Raw genomic sequence first — 12813 nt, forward strand, 5'->3', positions numbered from 1 at the left:
TCTGGCTGCTCTGACTTTCTACTCTCTAGCCACCCAATGGCAGAATGAGTTACCTGTTAGAACAGCAGCTTCACAGTGTCTTACTGCCTTTCAACACCTTCTTAAAACACATCTATTTATATATTTTAATTAGCTAGATTACACCTGTACACCATTCTAATTTTCTCTAATGCCTTCATATTATTCATTGTGATTATATTTATAGTGCTGTTTCCACCCTTCTAATGTGCATATATGTAGAATATTGCATGTTAGGCATTGATAAAGAATCAAACTAAGTCACCTTGTGGAGATTTTGCAGGCTTATTAATTGAGAAACGGCTATTACAAATATTTCTCTACATTTATGGCCAAAGAAAGCAATTAGACATTGCTCCATGCAATAACATGTTATATCATGAAGCGTGACAAGTCTTGTTAGTCTGCACGAGAAATGGCGATCCTGCGAGAAAGAAAACGAAAACAAAATTGAAAATCATGTGGAATGGGCCTGCAGACCTTTACTTTTTCTTTTAATATGTTTGCTACCTTATGTTACTTTCCAGCTCCAACATTTCAGTATGACAAAGGTTATGCACATTTGTTTGTGATTTGTATACCAGCTTAGGCACCAGTAAATATGGAAATGTCCAGGAAAGTGCAAATTACATACTTTTTTTTTAACCTTTTGTTTGGTTTGCGATTTAAGGATGTATTCTGCAACTGGTCTACATCCTCTGTTTACCTATATGGTAGTTAGCTTTTTTTTTTTTTATCGTTACATTTTCCCCTCTTCTATTTTCTTATTTGAAATGCTTTTTACAAAGACGGGGAGTACCTCATTGTCTAGAAAGCAGCAGCCAGATATATTCAAACACTAAGTCAAATTGGTTTTCTTGATTCTTACCACAACCTGTACTGTTGCTCTCTTGGAATGTAATGTTTATTTCAGTAAACAGCTGTTGTGACAGGTGTTTTTTCTTGTTTTTAAAAGACAAGAGATGGACTCCCCTGTCTCTGACAATCAATAGAGGTTATATATGGCTGTGGAGAAGTAGCTTCCAAGTCTGCGGTCAGTGAAAATTTGTATACTTGTCATTGCTCCACAAAGGTTTACAAGGGCACAATTACCAAGGCCTGTGCATGATAGGAAGTTGCTTCTTGACACTGGGAGTCAGGCAAGCATCACCACCAAAAAACAGTTTTGAGACCAGCACAAAGCACCTGAAATGTCCAAACTGTAGAGCAAATAAACACGTGTTTAAATGTAATAACTGATAACCTAATAGTCCTATTAACTGAGAATACACTGGAAAAAAAAAGTGAAATTGTCAGAAGTGTTTTCATGATTTTACTTTAAAAGCATTTCAATTATTTTTGCTGTCACAGTTTTTGCAATCAGTGACATTTATATGTTTTGCACAACATAAATAGAACATTAGAATCCCAAAGCAGGGAAAGCAGTTCTGCTGATGTCATGGGCTTTGTTTCAAGGATCAGCAAAAATAAACCTACGTCAAAGGGGATCAAGTTATTTGTCTTTTCACGTGTTTCAAGTGGCAATATTATGTATTAATTATTTTCTGAAATTGATTCTGACCAGATTCTGTAAAATGCTTTATTTATCGAAAAAAAAAAAGGGAAGCCTGCTGGCAACATATCCATAGTGGTCACCTATCTATGGGGTCAGTAGCTGCTTTTCAAGACATAATTTGAAATTACACAGGTTTTCCTTGTAGGATTCAAACCATTGTACAGTAAAAAGGGTCTGGCTTTGTAAAATTTCATAATTTTGTATCTACTGTGACATTGAAATGAATATAATCAGTAATGTTTGATTAATATATTCATACGTTTTGATATTATTATTTTATTGAATTTTAGCTTTACTGCTTTCAAAAGAGCTTTCACACCATTTCTGAAAAGGGAAGTTTTGGTTTTTTTAAATTAAGAATACTTGTTATATCAAGTTAATATTTGCCAGCTGTTATGTTGTGCTCCTGCCAATTATCAAATTACGTATAATAAAATTCATATTGTTCATGTTGTATATTAGTGTTCAAGTTAAATGGGATTTAAAACAAAACAGTCAATTACTGGAAACTACTCTACAGAGCTTCATATCACATTTGATACAGAAATGTGGCCTTCCTCCCACAAGGTGGCATTCACAAATAAGAGAGGGAGATAGCCCTGGATAGGTACTGTATTTCTCAAGGACATCTACCCTGTCTGGTGAAGGTGAAATGGGTTTTTCTGTGTCTGTAAAGAAATATCTTTCAGCAAAAAATGTCATTTTTCAACTGCATTTCATAGCTCTGATCAGGCAATTAGCTATGATTATATTCATAGAAAGGAGAGAGCTTTAGAAGGAGACATCTTATAGAAATCAGTGGAGTGGTAGTCGAAAGTTTACACCCACTGGTCTTAATTCATTTCAATCAACTGGAAGGTTTACAGTTATCTCTAGGCTCAATCAGTATTCCACCAAATGAAAATACATCAGTATAGTTTATTGAACAAAATCCATTAAACTAAATAACATTGTTACTAACGAAGGGTGTGAATACTTTCAGCTACAGCTCTATGTAGAATCACCAGTGCTTTCTTATCAACTGTTTTTTAAAGTTTCTTCACTTGTTAAATATCTGTTTTGCTGCCCTGTCTTTTCAGAGTCAGGAGGATCGCTACGCCTTCCTGGCAGAATGGTATGACCCAAATGCTGCTCTCCTGCGACGCTATCAGCTCCTGTTTTACCCCAAAGATGGATCGGTGGAAATGGTAAGAGTGCCAAAGCATTTCAATCTGATATTTTCTGCAGGCATTGGTTTAATCATGAGGAAAGTACAATTAATTATAATGCATGTGTAATATTGGTGTTACTATAGATAGAAATAATAATTGAATGCATAGAACCCACATTCTCTTGTTATTGCAAACTATTCTGTGTTGTGAAACTCTAAAAGTGACCCCTTTCATCCTCTTGCTGGGTGACCATTTTGTATAGCAATGGGCATTTTTCTCCAGAAGAGCAATATCTGTACAGTATTCTCAAAATTATGTTAAAGCATGTAGACATGGACTGATTAATCAATTTTGCAGGGTCAGTGAGAAACAAAGCTTTAAGTATGTGAATGGCCGTTAGAGAACATGTGAGCTGTTACTGTCATCTCCTTTGAAGTGTCCGCTTCTGCGACCTTGACAATTTCAGGAAACTACCCTGTCTGGTTCACCTTCTAGTGTTCAAATTATTTTCAAAACCATTCAAATATTGATAATGGGAACTCCAAGGAACACATTCACATTTGTATCCCTCAGAATATATTGCATGTATCAATTTAATAACTCCCCAGACATCTTTCTCACCACAGTTGTTCAACGTCACTTGGAGGTCAACTGCATAGCATTCAATAGAGTCAGGACTTGATTGATACTCAGTGTGTATTACTTTAAATCAGATTAACAGATCATCCATTTCGGTCCACACAAAACAGGATATTGCAAATGGGCTTTGTAAAAGGATTTTCCCGTCTCATCCTATCAGTGTGGCAGGCTTACTGTGCTTGCTTTGTGGCAGGTTATTTCAGTTGTTTCTCTGACTGGGTAGGTATACAGACTAGCACACCTTTTGTTACGCAAAGAACAATGAACACAACGCCATTCTCCTTTAATGGATTTCTTTGTAAACATTGAGGGCAGATGCTTCATTTTTAATTGAATGCATTACCTCAGGCTTGAACCTAATAAAAGAAATCGGGATTATGAAGCCATCGCTTGGTAGTTCTGACTCGTATAGTAATATTTTGTAGTAAGCCTATGATATCGTAAATCTTCAGAGTGTATAGCTGGGTTAACTGCAATATGTATTAAGGAGAATTATAACTACCTGAGTTATCATTAACCCGTTCACTGCAAGTATAATGGCAAAGGTCACCTATGTTGTGGTTAATGAAATCAGAAAAGGTGATGTAAATGGTGGTAATCTTTTGGAGAAAAATAAAGGCCTAGGCTTACTTTGCATTATTTCAGTATAACCTAAGCCATATCACTATTATTGCTGTGTATGAGTGTTTGCTGCATCTTTCCTTTTCCATTAAGTAATATGCAAATATTAGCAGATGTGTTATGATGTGGGATTTCATGCTCTTGCTGTTTAGAACTGTTAATTATATTGCAGGGCAAAGGTCATAGTTGGAAAAACCTTGGTCAAGTTAAGTAATTCTCCTGATACTGTAAAGTTAATCGTAGTAGTAATAATAATAATTATGATAAATTGTAAAGTCTCTTTCTGTTATAGGTATTATACCGGAGTAATCTGAAATCTTTTTATCACAAGAGTTCAGAGCAATTTGTATTGTTTGTGCAGTGTAAATGTTATTGTGCGATGGGAGATCTATCTATAAAATACACTAGTGTGGTATTAAAAATGTAATCGTAGGGACAGATGTTTGTGCTTTTATCTGTTATTACTAATATGTATTTTCTATTTTAGGCACATTATATAAACCCATAAACTAAAGCCAATCAGAATTTCACCTTACAAGACAGCAAAGATCTTAATCTCTGATACAGTCCCAATGTTTATATATTGGGGACAGTATATTTGTGAAGGCCTGTAACTATGGTTATGTTTCTGACTGGTGAAGGGAAACGATAGAATCAACCAAAGCTATTTACAGGAGGGGTGTGTGTTCCTCCTCTTGTCAAACGACTGTCTTTCAGGAGTGTTATACTACTGCAGCAAGGAAGTCAAATCGAATTCACCTGCCTGGTCCACTCCGACTCGTAGAAAACCCTTAATTATTTGAGTAAACACACGTACCTGACTTTTAAAACCTGCGTGAATGTCACATAATGCTGTTGAACATAAAATGGGTCACATTATCTGAAGTCTCCCGTTCCCATGCTCAACTTTACAGTTCGACGTGAAGAACCAGCGCACCTTTCTCAGGAGGACGAAGTATGACGAGCTGCGTCTGGAAGACCTCTTCGTGGGCAATCACGTCAATGTGTTTTCGCGTCAGCTGCATCTGATCGGATACGGGGACCAGTACACTGCGAGCAAACTGGGCAGCAAAAAGGAAAGGTAGTGTATTGATCAACTCCAAGCCAATGAACTATCTTGTGGCTACAAAACTTAATTTACTTAATAACAGATTGTACTTTCACTGCAGCCTAATTAGGTTGATGCCTCCTCCCTTCAACCCCCTTGGTAATCCTTTTTTATTTTGTTATTTTTTTTTTTAATGCTGTTGATATAATCCATTATTAGGTTAAGATTTAATGAGAGGATTTTCTGCATTTGGCTTATGATTGGCCACTGTTTTAAATTATGGTTATGAAGCTTGCATATCTTGCAAGTGAGAGGGTATGTATTTTATATTTTTATAACATCCTCGTCTGTTCAAATAAATGCATTTAATCTTTTCATTCCCTGCATACGTTTTAAATATTGAAACGTCTTTGTCCACAGAGATGCCACATCTTCTTAACATCAGTAGCTTAGCAGCAACAAACACAGAATCATGCAGTAAACAGTTTTAAACAAGGAAATCTATACAGAAGAAAATATATGTATTCTATTTATATAATTATTTGATGTTTGTATGTGTATGTACATATAAAGTTATTTTTTCCTCTTTAACCTCAGTTTAAAACTGTGTAATAAGGCACTACATTACTGAATAATATAACATTTCAAATAATATAATGCAGAAGTATTAAACTATCTGTTTTTACATGCATTATAAACTATTTGAAAACTGGATACTTGCCCAAGGGGATATACCCAGACAGTATTTGGACCAATGATGGGATTATGTCAATACTTTGTTTGGCTTAATATTGACATCTGACTTCAGGTCAATGCAGTTTTGCTTCCTGGGACACCAGTGGCACAGGATTGGTATTTGGGTCTTATCCAGCTGGAGCAATGCTAGGTAGACACTATAGGATCATGCTGTAGATGGGGCTGGTGTTGGGACAACGCTGGGTTTGATACTGCCATTTATTGCGATTATAAATGCATAACTGCTGTAATGGACTCTTGTTACACTATTTAACCTATGTAAGATGTTAACTGTGAATATACTTTTGCTGGATGATAGATTGAGTGATTAATAATAGTGCCTTCCAGTATTTGTTGTCAAATATTGTCTGTTTATTTGAACACCACAGAAGCAGAAGATTAATAATGTAGTCTTCAGTTTCAGAATTATATTAAATATTCAAAAGCTAGCAACCTAATAAAACCACCGCACTTGGTTCTTATATTTGACAAGATGTTTCAACGTGTTTTGAATAGTATTAATGTTGGTAGTCGATGTGGTATGATAGAATTACATTTTCTAAAGGCTTGCTAAGAGACTACAGTTGACCATAACTTGCAATATTCCATAGTGTAGTATTCAAATCTAAAAAATAATATATGATAGGTATAGTGAAATCTGCATTAATTTTATATTCCTGAATTCAATCCACCAGTCCCTTTAAATCTTAGATTCTCTGGCATGTATTTAGCTTTTGCACATCACAAAATGAAATTAGACGCTTGATCTTCAGTTCAACCTTTTCTTTCAACAACTGAAATTACTTTCCTAATACCCACAGGAGAATAAACTAAAAGGAAGCAGCTAATAGCTTTGCTATTTACTGCATAGTCAAGCTGACAAACGGACACAATTACTACATAAATTTAATACTTCATAGAAATGTTCTGTCTGGGATTTGTTTATTAGTTTATCTTCTTTAGGAATTAAATTGAAGTGCCCATGGTTTCAAATTGTGTTAGAGTAAAATACTACAATCAATGTTTTTATTGACCTTTTCCTGCTGCCACCTACTTCAAAGAAGGATCAAACGGGTTCTCTTTCGTCTACTAGAATATTTGTTTAGATTAGCATTGGGAAATTCATTTAACATACAACATTTTAAGGAAAGTTAAGTAAATTCAGGATGTCTTCTGGTACAATTGATAAAAAAAGGAATGGAAGAGAGACCTAAATTCTTACAAGAGAATAATCACAATCAATATCTTGACATTCAACATTTTAGACGTTTCACACTCTAATTTATAACTGTATTTTATCAGTTACATTTCACTGTGGAATTTTCTGTGGAAATGGTTTATTGGATGGATAATTAGATTAAAAATGGTCCTGCAAGATGTAAGTTGGATTTAATTTTAATTTGTTTTTTTACATGTTTTGAACACTTCAATAAAATCAATTTCAGTAGCAGAGAATTCTCTTCAGTTGAGCAATATCTATACTGATAAAATCTTTAAATAGAAAAATAAATATTTTGGAAAAACATTTATACAGTTGTCTTTTTAGCTGGATTTATTTATTCTTAAACATAGCTAAGGGGGCTGGTTATTTATTTAGCTTGTGATAGTCATAGGTAGCAGAATGTGCTGCTGTGTGATTGTTTTCTGCGTATGATTGTTTTTGCATTGTTTTATACAGGTTGCTTGGTCTTGAAATGTATCCCTTAGCTGCTGGCTAGATATGTGTGGATTTTGATAGTCATGATGGGCCATTGTGGTTCTAGCAATTTATTTTTCTTCACAGCTCCGCACATAGACTCTGCTGCTAAGGTGGTGATGACTCATTCTCTGCAACTCTGTGGGTTACTGTTATGCATACTAAACATTTATCAAAATTGCACATGCATCGCCATACTTCAGGGGCTTCCCAAAAAGCATATTGCTAATATTCCTAGGTAGTCACTGTTGAAAATAACAGACAGTCAAAATCAATGGTTTCGATTGCATTTGTGGTGAAAAATCTGCAATGATATTTTAATGCAAGGTGCTATGGAAAAGATATTGACTTCTTCTGAAAACTGACATTCATTTATTTTATTCTCTTTTTCATCGCAGAACACTTGCGATGATTAAGCCAGATGCAGTGCTCAAGATGGGAGACATAATCCAGATCATATATGATGCTGGCCTGACAATAACCAAAGCAAAAATGACCAAATTATCATGGTGAGAGGCTTTTTTTTTTTTTTCTCTCCTGTCTTCTTATGACTGGATTACTCTGCAATTCAAGCACTAGGAATATTGCATTAATCGAGTAACAGTATACAAACTTTCCAAATAACTGGGAAGATCTTGTATCAGTATCTTAAACCAATTACCTGTAAAAACAGTGTATAATAACTGTTACTACTTCAATTAATGAGCCATTGAAAAACGGGCACCTCATGTGTTATCTGATAGAGATGCTTCTCTTTGTTTGAGGCCGCCTTATTAATTGTAAAAGTGTGTGTCACTGGCTCTGACATTATTTTCAAGGGGAAAGATTGAATTCCCAGAAGCTAGAGCCACTCCTAATATCTGGTTAAAGCTTGGTATCCTAAGGCATATGAAAGACAGATGGACCTATCAGAGGAAACCTTCTTACTAAAGATTGCAACAAAATTGGCAGTGGATCCTGATGGTGTTAAGCTGTCTGGGGACTTAAATGAGGTACATCTGTACGTGTGTATGTATATATACATTTTATTAATGTATTTGTTCTTCTGTGGGGGCACTTAATGGAAGAGCAGTGAATACTTCAGCTGGTGATTCCCAAGAAGTCTTGTGCCTGCCATTGTCTACTCCGGAGTCCGCAGCATACAATATAATTTATTGTTGTAGAATTAGCCCTCTTCTGCCAGGCTGCTTGGCACGGTATTGGCAAACATAGTGCTCTCATACACGAGGTCATCCTTGTGCTAAGATGCTGTTTCCGAAGAAAGCCAACAGTTGGAGCACCTGTCTTTCAGTGAGGCCACATGTTGCTAATGTTCTTACTGCCACTGAATTTAATTTCTGTAAGCATTTACAGGACTTGTATGTACAGACTAGACAGTACCCTTGGGAACCACTCGCTGCATCCACCACAACAGTGATAATGACTGAAACTGCAATGGAAAAAAGTCATCGAACAGACCTATAAAGTTATATCGCCTATATTATTGCTTATTCGAGGGGTTCTGATTTTACACATTGGGGATTATAGATATGACTCCTAAAACATCCTCTTTCATGGTTTATCCAACAACATAGTACCCACCATCATTGTCTTATCACTATAACTCAACCACTGACCGGTCATCTGTGTTAGAGCTGTACACTCAGTGTTGTCTTCCTTATACGCATGCTGAACTTCATGAATAGTAAATGATTTTAGTGGTGCTTAGCATTCTCCAATCTCAAGGTTAATGATTATTGTTTGACCCCACCCAGCTCCAACCTTTCAAAAATCATTGATAGGTATTTATACTTTGAACATCACAGACATTGTACTTTCGATTTCTTAATTTTTTTTATGATGTAAAAAGTAAAGAAAAGAACAATTACAAGTTGTGGTTTCTACAATCATTTATATTACGTTTGTGCTGAATGGCTCTTCATGTTCAAATTCATGTAGAACAAGTGTTCTATATTTGCAGTTTATTGATTTAGATTTGTATTGATTTTCTTGTTTATTTCTTAATTTACGTCATTAGTTACTTAGTGTAGATTATATTAATGGTCTTTACTATTGTTTGTGTACAAAAGATTCTCAAAATCCTTTTTATAAACTCGGCAACAAAAGGAAAGTCCCAGGACACTATTTTAAAGATAATTTTGTAAAAATCCAAATAACTTTACAGATCTTTATTGTAAAGGGTTTAAACAATACTTGTTCAATGAACCATAAACAATTAATGAACATGCACCTGTGGAACGGTTGTTAAGACACTAACAGCTTACAGACGGTAGGTAATTAAGGTCACAGTTATAAAAACTTAGGACACTAAAGAGACCTTTCTACTGACTCTGAAAAACACCAAAAGAAAGATGCCCAGGGTCCCTGCTCATCTGCGTGAACGTGCCTTAGGCATGCTGCAAGGAGGCATGAGGACTGCAGATGTGCCCAGGGCAATAAACTGCAATGTCTGTACTGTCAGATGCCTAAGACGCGCTACAGGGAGACAGGAAGGACAGCTGGTCGTCCTCGCAGTGGCAGACCACGTGTAACAACACCTGCGGGACAGGTACAGGATGGCAACAACAACTGCCCGAGTTACACCAGGAACACACAATCCTTCCATCAGTACTCCGACTGTCCGCAATAGGCTGAGAGAGGCTGGACTGAGGGCTTGTAGGCCTGTTGTAAGGCAGGTCCTTACCAGACATCACCGGCAACAACGTCGCCTATGGGCACAAACTTTCTGTGCGTGATTTCCTGCAAGACAGGAACGTCCGTGTTCTGCCATAGCCAGCGAAGAGCCCGGATCTCAATCCCATTGAGCACCTGTTGGATTGGAGGGTGAGGGCTAGGGCCATTTCCCCCAGAAATGTCTTGGAACTTGCAAGTGCCTTGGTGGAAGAGTGGGGCAACATCTCACAGCAAGAACTGGCAAATCTGGTGCAGTCCATGAGGAGGAGATGCACTGCAGTAGTTAATGCAGCTGGTGGCCACACCTGATACTGACACATTTACATTTGCTTTTGACCCCCCCTTTTTTCAGGGACACATTATACAATTACTGTTAGTCACATGTCTGTGAAACTTGTTCGGTTTATGTCTTAGTTGTTGAATCTTTTTATGTTCATACAAATATTTACACTTTAAGTTTGCTGAAAATAAAAGCAGTTGAAAGTGAGAGGATGTTTATTTTTTGCTGAATATAGTTTAGGATGTAGGCTACTTGAACTCATAAACGTGGATAACTTTTAGTCCTGCAGCTGGAATACAGTGACTTCAAATTACAGCACAAGGACCTGAAAGACACCGAATCATTGAAGCTTTCCTTATTGCCTTACCAGGCCCTCGTGCTCTGTTCACTGAGGAATATTGGGCTCATTATTTCATCACTCAGTTCTTGCCCTCACCATAGTTTCCATCGCAGATCTTGGTCTCATTGTGTTATACTAAAATGTTTTTTTCTTCTACGTGTAACCCACTCAGCAGCTGTGTATGTATGAAGAATTCCTGAAATCTGCTCAGAGAAATTTGTATAAGTTATGTCTGTTTCTCTCTATTTTGTGGTCTGGAGTCAGTTTCCATTTTATAATAACAGCAGATGGTGGCAGCACAGCCACATCCAATGTAATGTAAACCAGCAGCAGAATTAACAATAAATTGTCAGTAATTATTTTTTAGATTGTAATGCAGATTTTTTTTTTTTATAGAATCCATATATAAGGCTATACAAGGTTTGTTTTTCCCTCCTCTAAAGATATGAAATGAAAATCTTTTACAGAACCTTGCAGGGTAACTCAAATTGTCTCTCCTTTTTCCCAATGCAAGTCTGTTTGTCTGACTATTGAATCCATCTCTCGATTAAACGAGGAGATATAACATCAAAAAGCTCCACCCATTGTGGGTTTCCCAGCAACAAGCAGTGCTTCTTAAAGGAACTTCACCTCTAATAAAGTAATAATTACAGTGGTCATTTTGCAGTAGGTGTTAGTGTTAGAAAATCATATGCAAAACAAAAAGTGAGTACTTGATACATTTGCAGCTCTGATATTAAACAAAATCTTGTGAAAATATCCTTCTTGTGGAAGATTTCACAGGACAATAGTATCAGTCTAATCTCTGTGAGACATGAAGGCCAGGAAGCACCTACTGTTGTAGTGACCTTGCTTAGAAGTCCGATAGCTGCTAGAAATAAATCCTGGGTTTTTGTTTTATTTTATTTTATTTTTTTTCCAAATTCAGATATAATCTTTTAGAAAGATGGAAAACTATTGGAAGGAAACTAATAATAAACAAATAGATTGAAGGTAAATGTATATTTTCTCCCTGTAATCTGCACCATCATGTACATTAAGTCATGCATTATATAAAAGTAGCTGATTGTGGTAAAAGCTTTTTTTCTCCCCCTTCAGGTGTCCTTTACAATTAGCTGACTTAAATCTATTTGTTGTGGTATATACACGCACACACACGCACACATGCATGTGTGTATCAAGGTGACTTTAAAAGGTTTTTTTTTTTTTTTCTATTATTCTCTTTATTCTATTTCTTATTGAAGTCTGGCTTTAATTCTTAAACTGCAATTTAAATTCAACAAACAAAAATGTGTGTGTGTGAGAGAGAGAGAGAGAGAGAGAGAGAGAGAGAGAGAGAGAGAGTTTTTGTGTGAGCATGTGAGTGTGTCTGAGGTCTCTGAGTGCATGTTCTTGTATTAACATATTTTGTAGATTAGTTTAATATTGAACCTTGGATTTATGAACCTAAAGATATGGAATTATTCTACAATACTAGTATGTTCTCTTTTTTAATGTTTATCCTTTAATTATTTGCTATAATATCAAAAATATGAATACATCTTTAAACATCATGATTTACCTTATTGCCATATTGCCCTTGGTCACATTCATCTGAACATACAGCGTAGCTTTTTGGATACTTGTGATGGTACCTTTATTCCAGTCTTTGCAATACCTTTATTTATATTAAATGTGCTTGCGTATCTGTCCTGTTTCAAGGGAGAAAAGCATTGTCAAATTCCTACTAAACAAGTTATTTCTATTTGTGTGGAGCTACTGTAGCTCTGTCAGCTGAAGGTGACAGGCAATGCAGAAGCTCAAGGGTTCATTTTGTAACTTATTAACAGTTTTTTTTTTTTTTTATGGGTTTCTTGCAGGAAAGAGGCAATGGACTTTTATGCAGAACATCAGTCAAAGTCTTTCTTCAAGTGAGTGTTTCCTGGGTTAATAATTGACCTTCTTCTTGGGCTGGGGGGTAAGGTTTGAAGGAGAATTGAAAGCCACACCACTGCCATCAGCATTCCTGTGACATTGCTGTGACTTTGCAGTATTCTCACCCTACTGTCTTAGCAAGG

The 12813-nt window shown here is 36.2% G+C and overlaps 1 protein-coding gene across 3 annotated transcripts in view; it reads left to right on the forward strand.

The window, feature by feature from the left end:
- Window positions 1-12813, forward strand: part of nme7 (NME/NM23 family member 7) — a 68457-nt gene that overhangs the window by 7306 nt on the left and 48338 nt on the right. For 2 of the 3 annotated variants that reach the window (XM_066706112.1, XM_066706109.1), the window contains exons 2-5: window positions 2653-2760; window positions 4899-5065; window positions 7862-7972; window positions 12616-12666. In XM_066706112.1, coding sequence (XP_066562209.1) covers window positions 2653-2760; window positions 4899-5065; window positions 7862-7972; window positions 12616-12666 — 437 coding nt within the window. The remainder of the gene's footprint in view (window positions 1-2652; window positions 2761-4898; window positions 5066-7861; window positions 7973-12615; window positions 12667-12813) is intronic. The other variant, XM_066706111.1, reaches the window with a different exon arrangement.

Source organism: Amia ocellicauda, chromosome 6, assembly GCF_036373705.1.
Source record: "Amia ocellicauda isolate fAmiCal2 chromosome 6, fAmiCal2.hap1, whole genome shotgun sequence".
Classification (NCBI taxonomy): domain Eukaryota; kingdom Metazoa; phylum Chordata; class Actinopteri; order Amiiformes; family Amiidae; genus Amia; species Amia ocellicauda.